The sequence below is a fragment of the Cetorhinus maximus genome, chromosome 12 (assembly GCF_964194155.1).
Source record: "Cetorhinus maximus chromosome 12, sCetMax3.hap1.1, whole genome shotgun sequence".
NCBI lineage: Eukaryota > Metazoa > Chordata > Chondrichthyes > Lamniformes > Cetorhinidae > Cetorhinus > Cetorhinus maximus.
Window position 1 is genome coordinate 6,790,709 of NC_135890.1, and position 16,441 is coordinate 6,807,149.

The 16,441-nt window shown below is 41.1% G+C and overlaps 1 protein-coding gene across 1 annotated transcript in view; it reads left to right on the forward strand.

Annotated features, from left to right (window-relative positions):
• Positions 1-16,441, forward strand: part of upf2 (UPF2 regulator of nonsense mediated mRNA decay) — a 137,977-nt gene that overhangs the window by 32,833 nt on the left and 88,703 nt on the right. Inside the window, exons 8-10 of the mRNA XM_078552963.1 lie at positions 2,189-2,359; positions 9,172-9,275; positions 11,421-11,506. Coding sequence (XP_078409089.1) covers positions 2,189-2,359; positions 9,172-9,275; positions 11,421-11,506 — 361 coding nt within the window. The remainder of the gene's footprint in view (positions 1-2,188; positions 2,360-9,171; positions 9,276-11,420; positions 11,507-16,441) is intronic.

Here is a 16,441-nt window from a genome sequence, read left to right on the forward strand (position 1 = left end):
CCTGCAGCCATGCCTCTATAATGGCTATCAAATCATAATTATTTATTCCTATGTGTGCTCTCAGTTCATCTGTTTTGTTTCAAATGCTACATGCATTCAGATACAGAGCTTTTTGTTTTATCCTTTTATTCGTTTTATAACCTCTAGTTTCATCTGTTGATTTATTGTTAGATTTGTGCTCCCTATCCCTTCCTGTCACGGTCTGTTTTTCATTTCCCGTTATAGTACCTTTTTCCTTTGCCCTGTCTCTGCTCTTTGATTTACCACATCTTTCCAAATTTGATCCCTTGCCCCTTTATTTAGTTTGAAACCCCCTCTACTTCCCTAGTTATGCAGCTTGCAAGAACACCGATGCCAGCACGGTTTGGGTATAGACCATCCCAGCGATACAGATCCCACTTTCCCCAGTACTGGTGCCAGTACCCCACAAACCAGAACCCACCTCTCCCACATCAGTTTTTGAGCCACACATTGATCTCCCTAATCTGATTTGTCCTAGGCCAATTTGCACATGGTTCAAGTAATAATCCAGAGATTATGACCTTTGAGGTTCTGCTTCTTAATTTGGTAGCTAGGTCCTCTTTCTGACTATGCAGAATCTCCTTCTTTGTCTTGCCTATGCCGTTAGTACCTACATGGACCATGACGACTCGGTCGTCCCCCTCCCTTCAAGTTCCTCTCCAGCCCCGTGCAGATATCTCGAACTCTGGCACCAGGCAGGCAACACAGCCTTCTGGACTCATGCTCTTTGCTGCAGAGAATGGTGTCAATCCCTCTGACTATACTATCCCCAACCACCACTACATTCCTTTTTGCTCCCCCCACTTGAATGGCTTCCTGTACCATGGTGCATTGGCCAATTAGCTCATCCAACCTGCAGTCCCCGCTCTCATCCAAGCAAACAGAATAAACCTCAAACCTATTGGACAATTGCAAAGGCTGAGGCTCCTGCACTCCTGTCCCCTGAATCCCCTTACCTGCCTCACTCGCAGTCACACACTCCCGTCCCTGACCAAATCAGAAGACCCTATCCTGAAAGCTGTGACTGCCCCCTGGTACAAAGAATCCAGGTAACTTTCTCCCTCCCTGATGCATCGCAGTGTTCGTCATTCAGCCTCCAGCTCATAAACTCTGAGTTGAAGCAGCTCAAACTTCGCACACTTAAACTGCAGATGTGTTTGCCCTGGATCAAGCTGGCATCCAGGAAATCCCACATGCTGCAGCTGTGACACATCATCTGTCCTGACATCCTTAATATGTTCTACTTAACTATTTAATTATTTTAATCAATTATATATTTTACTTTTGTTTTTATATATTTTATTAACTTTACCACCAGTTGCTAGACTATTTTGAACCTTAGGAATAGAATAAACCTTAGTCACTTACCAGATACTCACCAAATAACTAGCTTCTTCCCCTGTAGGAGAGTACGACCACTTGCTGAAGGCTGAGAAAGTTAGAAAGCAAAAGAGTACTTCTTTCCCTCCCTTCCCTAACTCCCTTAATTACCCAACTCCCAGCACTCTATTCTAAGTTGTACTTCTTGCAGTAAACCTTACCTAAAGCACCTCTTTTCCCTAAGCACTGAATTCCCACTTTAAACCAAATTCCCAAAGATATTCACTCGGTCTCTACCTCACTCAGACCGAAATCTCCCCTTGATGATCGTGCACCTCTGCAGTTGGCACCCATTTTCCAGGATTGGGCAAGGGGGGGAAATGAATCAAGTTTTCTATACCTGACTGATATCCAGTACCCCTTCAGATACATGCAGGTAGATTCACATGCATCTTGGACTTGGCTCACTTGCAACACTCTCCAGTTAAACAACGTGTTCATAGGTGAAGGACAGGTAAAGTTATAAAGGATTGTTAGTTGGTCTGCAGCTGTACCCAACTTGAGATGTCATCTTGAGGAAGAGGGAGAAGAAGATGATTTGTTGCTGTGTGAGATGTAGTTGGTGTTTTGGAAAAGAAAAGCCAGAATGTTAGCAGTATCTGAATGTAGTTTTGATTGTTTGAGTATCTTTTCCATTTTATGCTGTAAATGATAATTTTTTTTTAAAAAAGTGGGCTTTTTTTAATGCCCAGTTTTCGAATTGTATTACCACAAAAGGTTTATGTTAAAAGTTTGCAAAATCCACCACATAGATCATTACTTACAGTAATTCACCTGTTTGTAACAGATTCCAAAGACGGTGGGAAAGAGCCCAAGGATGGAAAAGATTCCAAAGAATTAGTTGCTACAGAGGAGCTGGAGCTGGAGCTGGAGAATCTGGATATTAATGATGACATTTTAGAGGAAGAAGGAACAGAAGAAACAGAAGACCTTAGTCAAAAACTTCTGGAGGAGCATGGTAACTCATTTTTTTAACTACTGTAACTAAACTGTGGGGCCTGCTACTCCCAATATGTGGCTGAGCTGCATCCAACCCCTACAAACTACCGAGACTGCCTTTTGCATTTTCATATTTTCCTTATTTGTAAAATGAAATATTGTTTAGAAACAGGGAAATAGCATTGGGCCCAACAATCCAGTTTCTTTAGAATTATCTGTCTAGACAGCATAGGGTTGCTAGCCGTTGATTGTTCCTTCACCATTTGACATTTGTCTACACACTCGCCCAAAGAAATTCTAAATTTTGATCAGACGGAATGCGTTTTTTTTTGTCATTGGAAATTCTGAAGTCATGCATGGTGGTGCTGATTACTAAAACACAAGCAACATCAGGGAACATTGGAGGACATGATGGCTGGGGGTTTTGTTTGAAACTACTTTTCTTTCAATCTACCTTTGCTCCCTGCCTGTGTTGGATTTTAAATGGGAAACGGGTTCAGAAACTCCACCGAAACTAATTTAACTAGTCTTTCAAAAAGCAGGCCCTGTGAAAATGGATGAACTGGTATTGCCCCTATTTGGCAATGCCTTTGTGATCCAGAGAAATATGATATATTGTGTGCCACCACCTATCTAGCCTAAAATAAAGTGATAACCTAGAAATGTAGTGAAAATTAACAACTTTCTGTAAAAGTTACAGCCTACTTGTTAATACTCTTGACATAATAATGACTCCAGTTGGTTGGGATATGGTATGTTTCAATAAGGTAGTTCAGAGAGATTTTATACTAAACTTGTTTTGGTTCTTTTTATATATTTAAAATATTTTACCCTCGCCCTTTCTCTATGAATGGAGTTTGAAAATATTAATGTAATAGTGGAAGTAGATTCTCACTGTTGATTGTATTGTAAATGTTTAGCGAGATATCAGCAACCTGGTTTCTTCCAGATGCTAGGTTCTGATGAAGCCTCTGTGTATCAAAATCCCATTATAACATTGTGGACAGATGCTGCTATGTGTTTTCTGCTATTCCAAAGTAATCTAAAGCTCCAGAACCTGGGTCATTTTTCTAGTTCATTTTATCCCAGCTCAAACTATTCTGATGAAAGGTCATCGAAGTGAAATGTTAACTCTTTCTTTCCCCACAGATGCTACCTGACCTGTTGAGTACTTCCAGAATTTTCTGTTTTTATCTTAAAACTAAATATTTTGATAATTGGGTAGCAAGTCTGCGCACAGCCTGATAATGATTTTAAGCACTGCCCTTTAAAATAAATGTTGAATAAAATATTTGTGACCTAAACACAGTGCTATTAATTAGCAAACACCCATCTGTTCAGGAATTGCACCTGTCAGGAGTGGCTGCACGTATATTCTACATTGTTCAGAACAAGGTAAACAAGTACAGTCAGGATAGGAAATCAAGCCATGACCAGTCAGTCATTGTAAAGCGTGTATCAGCCCCATTTGGTGCCTCAGAAACCCTGGTACAGCACAGTGCTGACGACTCTATAAGGTTAGATTAGTGGGTGTCAGGGTGGAGTTTCTTTGCTGTCAGAATGGTTTGTGTCCTCCCCATCATATGCCTGTAGGGTACAGTAAACATAAATGCTCATGTGCAGAATAAAACTGCATGCTCAAATGTGAGATATATGTGGGTTTCTGACAAAAGAGGGTTGTGGTTGCTCCAAGCCTACACTGACTTGTTGAGCACTCTGAACCAGTGGGTGCAGTTCTTTGCTATAGCTCTTCACCTGGAGTTGGTAATCAGTAATCATGGTACATGACATTGAATGTCAAACCTGTCAATGCCTTGCAGGGAAACTCTGTCTTGAAATGACAGCTGTATTGTGACTGTGTTGAAAAGAGGCAATCAGTTGCTTTGGGGCCTTGCCTGTCCAGTTGGTGGAACTCACATTTGTTGGTGTATACAGTATGTCTTTGTTATAGTCAGGAGAATAAAAGTAATACAATTACACGTTTAATGGCGAGTTCTCATGCTATCCCCACCCTTTCCCTGCATGCTGCTGTTGGTGGTTCTTGCTATCTGCTGAGAGCTTTAGCTTGTCTATTGACTGTTCTTCTTCTGGAGCAGGCTGAACAAAAGTGAGATGTTCCTTTGGGGCTGAGGTGACTCTGGGATGGCGCATCTGGATTGGATTGAAGCCTTTCCTTTGTGACAGACTCTACAAATTTATATCTGTGCCAGGCCACTGTTAATGATTGACCAGCTTATCTGGCTTACTAATTGTAGCTGGGGCTGTAGAACTGGTACTGTGAGCTAGAATTCCTCCCATTTGGCCCTCGGTAACCAGGCAAGCCAATGTCTTAATAGGTAGTTTGGTCTTGTTTGGATGAGTAGCCCGAGAACTTGCATGTATGCTTTGAAGACTTATCCATCATGACTTGGGTTGTAGATAGGATTTTAAACTAATTAGTGAGGGGGAGAGTTCAATTGAAGGGAAATTTAAAAAATCAAAAAGAAACAATAGAGCAGAGGTGCAGGATAGTGAAGAGGCGAACGATAATCAAAGTGTGACAGGAAGGAGCAGAAAATATAAGCAGAAGGGTGCAATGGAAATTAGAACCTGAATAGTGGTCAAATGTCAAAGCTTAAGGCTGTTTATCTGAATGCAAGCAACACACTTTAAACCAATATTTTGCATCGGTCTTCATGGTGGAGGACACTATAAACACCCCAAAGATATCACACAAAACAAGGAGCTAATGGGAGGAAAGATCTTGTAACAGTCTCTAACACAAGGGGCAAAGTATTTGACAAACTAATTAGGCTAAAGGCAGACAAGTCACCAGGACCCGATGGCCTGCATCCAAGGATTTTAAAGGAAGTGGCTGCAGAGGTAGTGGAGGCATTGGTTGAAATATTCCAGAACTCACTGGATTCCGGGAGAGTCCCAGTGGATTAGAAAACCACTAATGTGACGCCCCTGTTCAAGAAGGGAGGGTGACAAAAAGCAGGCAACTCTAGGCCAGTCAGCCTAACATCTGCCCATTATGCTGGAGCCTATTAAGGAAGAAATAGCAGGACATTTAGAAAAGCTTAACACAATTAAACAGAGTCAACATGGTTTTGTGAAAGGGAAATCACGTTTGACAAATTTGCTAGAGTTCTTTGAGGATATAACAAGCAGAGTTGATAAAGGGGAACTGGTAGATGTAGTGCATTTGGATTTCCAGAAGACGTTCGATAAGACACCACATAAAAGGTTATTGCACAAGATGGCATTGGGGGTAATGTATTAGCATGGATTAAGGATTGATTAACACACAGAAGACAGGGAGTCCGGATTAATGGGTCTTTTTCAGGTTGGAAAGACGTAACTAGTGGAGTGCCAAAAGGATCAGTCCTAGGGCCTCAATTATTTACCATCTATATTAATGACTTGGAGGAGGGGGCAGAGTGTAATGTATTCAAATTTGCTGATGATACAAAAATAGGTGGGAGGTCATGTTGTGATGAGGACATAAGGAATCTGCAAGGGAATATAGGTAGGTTGCGTGAGGCAAAAACTTGGCAGTTTTTATAGGAAAGTGTGAGGTCATGTACTTTGGTAGGAAGAATCAAAGGGCAGACTATTGTTTAAATGGAGAGAGACTCCAAAGAAAATGCAGCACAGAGGGATCTGGGTGTTCTTGTGCATGAAACACAAAAGATTAGCATGCAGGTGCAGCAAGTAATTAAAAAGGCAAATGGAATTTTGGCCTGTATTGCTAGGGGGTTGGAGTTTAAAAATAGGGAAGTCTTGTTACAACTGTACAGGGTGTTGGTGAGGCCACACCTGGAGTACTGTGTACAGTTTTTGTCCCCGTATTTAAGAAAGGATATACTGGCTTTGGAGGCAGCTCAAAAGAGATTCACTAGGCTGACTCCTGGGATGAAGGGGTTGACTTACCAAGAATGGATAAACAGGTTAAGCCTTCATTCATTAGAGTTTAGAAGAATGAGGGTTGATTTTATTGAAATGTATAAGATTCTGAGGGGGCTTGACAAGGTAGATGTTGGGAAGATGTTTCCACTAGTGGGGGAATCTCGAACTAGGGGACATAGTTACAGAATAAGGGGACCACTCATTTAAAACTCAATCACAGTGCAGAAGAGGCCCTTCGGTTCATAGGATCTGCACCGACACGTGAGAAACACCTGACCTAGCTACCTAATCGCATTCACCAGCACTTAGCCCATAGCCTTGAATGTTATGACGTGCCAAGTGCTCATCCAGGTACTTTTTAAAGGATGTGAGGCAACCCGCCTCCACCACCCTCCCAGCAGTGCATTCCAGACCGTCACCATCCTCTGGGTAAAAAGGTTTTTCTTCACATACCCCCCCTAAACCTCCTGCCCCTTACCTTGAACTTATGTCCCCTTGTGACTGACCCTTCAACTAAGGGGAACAGCTGCTCCCCTTCCACCCTGTCCATGCCTCTCATAATCTTGTACACCTCGATCAGGTCACCCCTCAGTCTTCTCTGCTCCAATGAAAACAACCCAAGTCTATCTAACCTCTCTTCATAACTTAAATGTTTCATCCCAGGCAGCATCCTGGTGAATCTCCTCTGCACCCCCTCCAATGCAATCTCCTCCCTCCTATAATGTGGCAACCAGAACTGCACACAGTATCCAGCTGTGGCCTCACCAAAGTTCTGTACAACTCCAACATGACCTTCCATCCTTTTGTAATCATTGCCTCGACTGATAAAGGCAAGTGCCCCATGTGCCTTTTTCACCACCCCACTAACATGCCCCTCCGCCTTCAGAGATCTATGGACACACACTCCAAGGTCCCTTTGTTCCTCAGAACTTCCCAGTGTCATGACGTTCATTGAATACTTCCTTGTCAAATTACTCCTTCCAAAGTGTATCACCTCACACTTTTCAGGGTTAAATTCCATCTGCCACTTATCTGCCCATTTGACCATCCCGTCTATATCTTCCTGTAGCCCAAGACACTCAACCTCACTGTTAACCACCTGGCCAATCTTTGTGTCATCCGCAAACTTACTAATCATACTTCACACATAGTCATCTACGTCGTTTATATAAATGACAAATAATAGGGGACCCAGCACAGATCCCTGTGGTACGCCACTGGACACTGGTTTCCAGTCACTAAAGCATCCTTCTGTCAACACCCTCTGTCTCCTACAACTAAGCCAATTTTGAATCCACCTTATCAAATTACCCTGTATCCCATGTCCCTTTGCCTTCTTTAAAAGTCTCCCATGTGGGACCTTGTCAAAGGCTTTGCTGAAATCCATATAAACTACATCAACTGCACTACTCTCATCTACACACCTGGTCACCTCCTCAAAAAATTCAATCAAATTTGTTAGACGTGACCTCCCTCTGACAAAGCCATGCTGACTATCCCTGATCAAACCTTGCCTCGCCAAGTGGAGATAGATTCTCTCCTTCAGAATTTTCTCCAGTAGTTTCCCTACTACTGACATGAGACTCACTGGCCTGTAGTTTCCTGGCTTATCTCTACAACCCTTCATAAATAGCAGAACCACATTAGCTGTTCTCCAGTCCTCTGGCACCTCCCCCATGGCCAGAGAGGAATTAAAAATTTGGGTCAGAGCCCCTGCGACCTCCTCCCTTGCCTCCCTCAGCAGTCTGGGACACAAATCATCCAGACCTGGAGATTTGTCCACTTTTAAGCCTGACAACGTGCAAAGATGCAAAGGAATTTCTTCTCTCAGAGGGTAGTGAATGTCTGGAATTCTCTATCCCAGAGAGTTGTGGAGGCTAGATCATTGAAAGTATTTAAAGAGGGGGTAGATAGATTTTTGAAATATCGGGGAGTTGAGGGCTATGAGGAGCTGGCACGAAAGAGTTGAACCCTGGGACAGATCAGCCATGATCTTATTGAATGGCGGGGCAGGCTTGAAGGGCCGAATGGCCTACTCCTATTTCTTAAATTCTTTTGTGATGGAGTTCCACGTATGTCAAGATGCTTAGCTCACTAAAAGTAATATTTCCTGGGTATGGAATTGTGCTGACAGGTGTTCAGCATTGTCTGACTGGCCAAAACTGGATATTCTTGTTCTGAAGGATACTGGAAACTCCTGCAGCCACTACTTACTAAAGCAGTTTGTGAGCTGACAGATTGAACCTACCAATATTCTTACATTCTTGATCCCGCCTCTGCTTTAATTGCTTCTTTTCCAGTGAACGGCATAAATTTGCTTCCCAGCCTCTGCTAATGCTGAGTGGAAAGGAATTGAATGGGACTAATTTACATTGACTGATAGTCTGTTATTCTGCATCCATAAAGAAGCATTCTCTCTAACTCCTTGAGCCGTGGAGCCAAGATTGGAAACCAACAGATAATCTTGAGCATGAAGCCATGTCCTGCTACCCAATGATCCTTCCCACGACCTGCAAAAGGAACAACTTTTGTTTAATGGTGCAGTGGTGCAATGTTATGGAACAGATAAATTTAATCTCATAGTGAAGCAAAACTGTGAGGCTGACTGATCATCCAACACAGTTGTCAGTCTCAAATGAACTGCTATGGAGTTACATTGAGAAGATGCAATTTGACCTGTGGCCATGGATCTCTTGGCTGGGTCAGACGTTATTGTAGAGGACTGGAGCAGATTGTCTGCTTGTGCTCTTAGTTGGCAGTAACTGGGGTAGAAGTTTTACTTATAACTTCCAAGAAAAAAAAGCAAAATATTGAAATGTGCTTTACTAATATGTAGCTGAAACTGCCTCAATAATTCTTTTTATCATGTCTTCCCCAGTCCCATTTTTAAGTGTGAAAATGCCTTTATCCCCCAGCTGATATATGGTATTTATATTGCAGAACAAGATGAAGAGGAAACCAGCACTGGTTCTCATCTGAAATTGATAGTGGATGCTTTTCTACAGCAGCTACCTAACTGTGTCAATCGTGACCTGATAGACAAGGTACATTTAGAGTCCTGTTTCAGATTGAAATTCCTGTGAAATTTGTGTAGCTACCTTTTCTGTGTACATGACTTCATTTAACTGCTGTTAACCATATGGAAATTGTAGAATTTCCTTCGCAGCTCGAGGAATCCAAAATTAACCTCGAGTCCGTCTGACTCTTCATCAGAGTTCTGATGAAGAGTCATACGGACTCGAAACGTTAACTCTGTCTTCCTCTCCACAGATGCTGTCAGACCTGCTGAGTTTTTCCAGCTATTTTTGTTTTTGTTTCAGATTTCCAGCATCCGCAGTATTTTGCTTTTACCAAAATTAATCTCTCTGTCCTGCTGCAGTCCTGTGTATTGCTCTGCTTCAAATCTTTGTTAAATTTTCTCTCAAAGATGCAATTGCCACTGCCTCAGCCACTCTCTGAGGCAAGGCATGCGAGTGACTGTGTTGAAGAAATTTCTCCTCGCTCTCTTAATAGTTTTAAATTTATGATTCCTCTAAACTATCCATATTCTCTGTTTTTTGGAAGGAGTCTCAATATTTCATTTCTTTGCTCAGTTATCTGCTATCTGTAAATACTGAAAATGAAAATGGACCTAGCTCTGATCACTGGGGTACATGACTTGTAGTCATTCTTCAGGTAACCTCATTGATCTTAATTCTTTGTTCCCTGTCCATTAACCAATTTTCTAAGTATTTCTTTCAATGCCATACAACTGAATTTTGTGGGACCCCTTAACAAATTCCTTTTGAAAATCCATTTTGCCTTTATTTGTCCAATAGATCATTTTCTCAAAGTTATCAAACATGATTCTTAACTAACACATGAAATTATAAACATTTACTAATTGCATCTGAAATGATGGATTATGAGTTTATGCACAACTGATGGGCCTAAACCAATTGGCCTATAGTTACCCTGTTCATCTTCATCTTTTTCTACCTTTTTGGACAAAGTGTTACATCATCATCTTGCTAGTGTGAAGTTGCAAGTGCCACTTTCTGCAGTTGAGTCACTTCCCATTGTCACAGAGTACATTTGCAGTAAGGGGAAGCCTTGCTTGCACCATCCAGCAGCTACAAACAAGTTTTAAGATGCAAACACATTGCACCCCTGGGGTGCTGGAGATTTCTCTATGCACTCAGTGCAGCACAATACTCTCCCTGTGAGAGCACGTTATTTCTGTTTCTCAAACCAGAAATTATTTCAACCCTACATCTTGCCTTGCCTTTAAAGTGAGTCTGCTCAGTAGTGTATGTGGAATAGCAATTTGCTGCAAAAGGAAGCCCAAAGTCTTTTTTGCAGTCCCAAATATACTCAGATCCTATTTTACTGTTGTCTTTACAATCCATCTGTGCCACTGTGGTTTTTCTGTCATCAGAATTTGCTGAGTTTATGACCGTTCGCTTGGAATTGTTGCTTTTGTATCTCACTGTTGGCATTCCTGTGTGTTGCCCAAAAAACTGATTTTTCGATAGTTCCTTATGCTAATTTGTTAACGATTGGAAAGAGGTGTACAAAGAATTATGTAGCTTTCCATTGTTTGCTGAGTTTGCTTAATTAATGGGAGAAAAAAATGTAACCAATTTCAAATGCTACCATTGGCTCCTAAAGGATTCATCTATAATCTGCATTCTGTTCTTAACAATTCTTGATGATTAAGCACAGAACAGTTATAAAACTTTTATTGTGGTCCAGTAAATAATATTGTGGGTGAAATTCTTCTTGATGTTAATGAAAGAGTCAGGCCAGTAATGAAGCAGTTTTTTTATTGGAAAATAGGGGGTTTTCGGAAAGTGTAAACTTTTTAAATAGTTATTGGTCTGAGAGATTAATGATACAGCTGTCAATAGATACAAGCATTCACAAGTTACCTGGACTATGAAACTTTATAAATAATCCATTTGATCTTTGGGTAACAGCTCAACTCTTTCCTACAAATGTCAGGCAGGTTTTACATTCATTTTATGGACAGTTACATGTATGAAGATAGTCCGATCTTTTGATACAAAGGCCCCATTGCTTTAAAAAAAATCTAAGTCTCAAAATTTTGCGCTTAAATTATAAGTAGAGACCATCCAAAGTTGATGATTTTGACAGCTGAATTGAAAAACTTTCAAATCAATAATTTTAAAAAATTTCTTTTTGCTCAGGCTGCAATGGATTTCTGCATGAACATGAACACAAAAGCTAATCGAAGAAAATTGGTCCGAGCACTCTTCACTGTACCCAGGCAGAGGTTGGTGTATTATTGTTGTAGCTCTTTTTAATTGATTTAAGTAGGGAGAGGTTTGTGCACTTTTGTTGTAGCCTTTTTCTTGGTCTCGGGATGTGGGCGACACTGGCAGGGCCACATTTAATGGCTAGCCTTAGTTGTCTTGAGAAGGCAGGTGCAAATTCTTCTCCATGCACTGCAGCAGTTCTTGTGCTGACGATATTCCCACAATGATACTTGGTAGGGAACTCTAGGATATTGTCCAGTGGCATTTAACGAATGACCATTATATATCCAAGTCAGGAAGGTGTGCGACTTGGAAGGGAACTCAAAGGTGGTGGTGTTCGCTATGACACTGCTGTTCCTTAACTTCTTGGTGGTGGATGTTTGTGTGCTTTTATTTTTAAAGATGTATACAGCTATTAAAGTGTACTTTAAATTGCTCTACCTGTTTATAATTATGGATAATATAATTACTGAGGGAGTGCTGCATTGTTAGAGGTCGTGTCTTTCAGATGAGACAATAAACTGAGGTCTGTAGTGGACGTGAAAGATCCAAAGGCACTATTTCAAGGAATAGGAAGGGAGTTATCCCTGGTATCCTGGCCAGCATTTATCCCTCAACCAACATCATTAAAACAGATGATCTGGTCATTATCACATTGCTATTTGTGGGGCCTTGCTGTGTGCAACTTAGCTGCTATATTTCCTGCCTTAGACCAATGACTACACTTCAAAAAAAAAAAGTACTTCATTGATTGTAAAGCCCTTTGGGATGTTCTGAGGTCATGAAAGGCACTATATAAATGCAAGACTTTCGCTCTTCATAATAATTGAATAATAGCACTTATTACTGCTGTGGGCTCCTCATACATTACTGATAGATGCAAAATTATTCTCCCAGCAACTTGGAAATGTGAGAAGTTACGAGTGACTGCAGCCTCATTTTAAGAGATGCACCCTCTCTTTAAAGAGACCTTTGGCTGACACATCAGAAATTATGCCCCAGAAGTGGACGAGTTTCCTTTTGAGCCAGTCAATTCAGTGCAATTATAATGAGGTCTCAGTGTTAAAACAGTCTTTAGCAGAAAGAGGTGATTTAAAAACTAAATCGAGACTTACCTGCTGCAAACTGGCCACGGATTTCTCTATAATCATCTCTGAGTTAAGCTCTAGTTTGTTCTAAAATGTTCTAGACAGTAAATTATATGGTATTGTATTTATAGTTTGCCACCAGCCTTGAAATATGTCTAAAATCATTTGCAATCTGTTACATTTTGCAGTAGAGAGCGCACAAGGCCATCTTTTGCAATGAATCTTTCTGCCTACATACTGTATGCTGCCTTTCATCAGAATTTATATATAGAATCACAGAATGAAATCCTTCTGTATTATAACCATTCAGCCTGTTGTCAGTTCTTTATACGTAATCTATTTTTCCAGTGTTCTGTCCACAATTCAACACCTAGTTTACTAAAAATATATAGAAATTGAACTGTGTGCTCTATTTATAATACAATATTTTAGGATTTATCAAACTTTTAATGTTGTACCTTAGTTGGAGAATGAGAGTTCCATCTCAGTCTAGCAATCCAACTATTAATATTTGATATCCTGATATCTGAGTGACCAAAGATGATAACGGTGATTGTTATTGTATCACATTGTATCACAGACCCCTTGACAGTGGGAGGAGAGATTATGGAGATGATTAACAATAACAATGGCATTGCTCTAGTAGATTTTAATTACCCATTTATTGGATAGGACAATGAGGAACTGATAGAAAATAGGGAATGGGATTCCTGAATTATCAGCTGGATTTATTCCTCAAGCAATATGCATAAGAGAGAGAAGAGCAAATCATGTAGGTGAGTTCAGTGTGGGTCAACCTATTTGGAATAGTGATTAGGCTTAAAGTCCAAATGGAAAAGGAAAAAGTTAGTCTAAAATACTAGTTTGACATAGAACTGATCTTAAAAAAAATTGGTTAGCTTGATGATCTGAAGTGGAAAGTGCGATTAGTATATAGGATTGTGAATCAACAATGGAATGCTTTATGGAGATTGGAAAGATGAGAATTTAAAAAAGCCATTTTAAAAAGTGAATTCTGGCTTCATGTTACTGTGGATAAATAGAGATTAGAAAACAAAAATGGAAAGAAGACACAGGTCTGTAGTTATTCCAGAGAGAAAAATAAAAGAGAATATGGGAAAATGATGGAAAGGAGGGAGTATAATAGAGTTTCAAAATATATTAAAAGGAACATTGAAGTATTCTACAAATGTATCGATGAAGAAAATTGTTAAATGTGAAGTGGGACCAGTGAGATGACAGGGTAGTGCATTTGTGGATGATTCAGAATTGACAGGGATATCTAATAGCACTTGGAATAGTGCCTACAGAGGAGAAAGCTATTGGAGAGGAAGCAATTCCTGCATTGTTTAAAAGCTCAATGTGCGATATTTTAAAAAGGGAAATTGGAACACTTACTTAGGCTAAAGGAAGGAAGGGTGCCTGAATCTTTCCGAATACTTCCAAGGATCCTGAGAGAATGAAATCCTCCAAGATATATTTCAGGGTTATAATTTTATAGGACCGGAAAAAGGCCAAAGTAACACCCATTTGCAAAAAACGGACACAGCTAATCTGGATTTTTTTTTATTCGTTCATGGGACGTGGGATGTGGGCATCCACTGGCTAGGCTAGCATTTATTGCCCATCCCTAGTTGCCCTTATTCAGAGGGCAGTTAAGAGTCAACCACATTGCTGTGGGTCTGGAGTCACATGTAGGCCAGGCCAGGTAAGCACAGCAGAAACAGCAGATTTCCTTCCCTTCAGTGAACCATTCCTTCCCATTAGTGAACCAGATGGGTTTTTACGACAATGGTTTTGTGGTTATCATCAGACTTTTAATTCCATATTTTTATTGAATTCAAATTTGCTATGGTGGAATTCGAACCCAGGTCACCAGAGCATTACCCTAGGTCCCTGGAAGACTAGTCCAATGACTATACCACTATGCCATCTCCTCCCCCCAATTCAGGCCAGTTACTTTGACATCTGTGACAGAAAAACTTTTGCAATGTTTAAAGAATAAATTACTAAATATCTGGATGAATAGAAAATTATTAGATAAAAGCAAAATACTGCAGATGCTGGAAATCTGAAACAAAAACAAAAATTGCTGGAAAAACTCAGCAGGTCTGACAGCATCTGTGGAGAGGAAGACAGAGTTAACGTTTCGAGTCAGCATGACGCTTCACCAGAACTAAAGGGATTGAGATAGGCTAAAAGGTGTAGATAAAACAATGGATGGAAATAAATTTTAAAAATAATAATAGAAATAGGTGGGAAAAGAAATATATATATAAAAATTATATAATAATTATTAGAAAAAAGGGGATCAAAAAGCGGTGAAGATGGAGGAAAGAGTTCATGATCTGAAGTTGTTGAACTCACTGTTGAGACTGGAAGGCTGTAAAATGCCTAATCGGAAGATGAGTTGCTGTTCCTCAAGTTTGCATTGAGCTTCACTGGAACATTGCAGCAGGCCAAGGACGGACATGTGGGCATGAGAGCAGGGCGGTGTGTTGAAATGGCAAGCTACATGAAGGCCTGGGTCATGCTTGCAGACAGACTGAAGGTGTTCCGCAAAGCAGTCACCCAGTCTGCGTTTGGCCTCTCCAATGTGGAGGAGACTGCATTGGGAGCAGCAAATGCAATAGATTAAATTGAGGGAAGTGCAAGTGAAATGCTGCTTCACTTGAAAGGAGTGTTTGGGCCCTTGGACGGTGAGGAGGGGGGAAGTAAAAGGGGAAGGTGCCGTGGGAGGGGGTTGAGGTGTAGGGGGTGATGGAGGAGTGGTCCAGGGTGCCCCGGAGGGAACGATCCTTACGGAATATAATTAGAAGCTGCCAACAAGGATTTCTGAAAGGAAGGTTGTGCTTGGCAAGGTGGCTGATAGGGTTTACGTGGGAAATGCAGTAGACGTCTTCTACACGGACATTCAAGAATCCTTTGACAAAATATCAAAGGAGACTATTGGAGAAGAGTAAAGGGTGTGGAATTAGTGGAAGGGTAACAAATTAGATTGTAAGCTGTTGGAAGGAGGAAAGAGCGAGTTGGAGTTATGGGCAGTTTCTCAGATTCAGAAGTGGTGCCCCAGATGGTTCTATTCCAGCACTATTTCTGGTCACTGTGTATGACAATAGTTTGGATATAAGACTTCAAGGGAGTGACAAGAAGTGTAAAATATAAAAGCTGAGATGCAGTGGTGAATCAGTGTAAACCCTTGCTAAGACTGCAGTGGAGTACTGTGTGCACTGTGCAGCTTTGGGCTCCACAATATAGGAAGCTTTTTGAGGAAATCACATTCATTCCAATGCACTTGGTATGAGGAACTACCAAATATGAAGGGGGTGGCTGGGTGTGTCAGGGGGTTGAGTGGGAGGGTAGTCGGTTTGTGGGTAGGGTGTAGTCGGGAAGGCGTAGTTGGGCGGGGTTAGTCGGAGGGGTGGGTGGGAGGGAGTCGGGGGGGGGTTCAATAGGGGTGTCGGGGGTGATGGTAGTCATGGTTAGTACTATAGTTACCCGGGAGTTAGAACTGGTTTTACTCCTCCTAGCTTTTCTTGGGTAACTATTCTGCTAGAGTTGGACCATCCGAAGTCTCTGACTTTAAATTGGACTTTCGGAGGGTTCCAGGTGCCGGTTAATAGCGCAATAAAAGTAGAAACTTGCCAGACAGGACTTCTGTGGGGTCCCCCAGTGAATCCTCCAGGATACCTCCACGGGAATGGAAGATTTGGGCGATAGCCTTTACTTATATAAAAGCAAAAAACTGTGGATGCTGGAAATCCAAAACAAAAACAAAAATACCTGGAGAAACTCAGCAGGTCTGGCAGCATCTGTGGAGAGAAGCACAGTTAATGTTTCAAGTCTGAATGACCCTTCAACAGA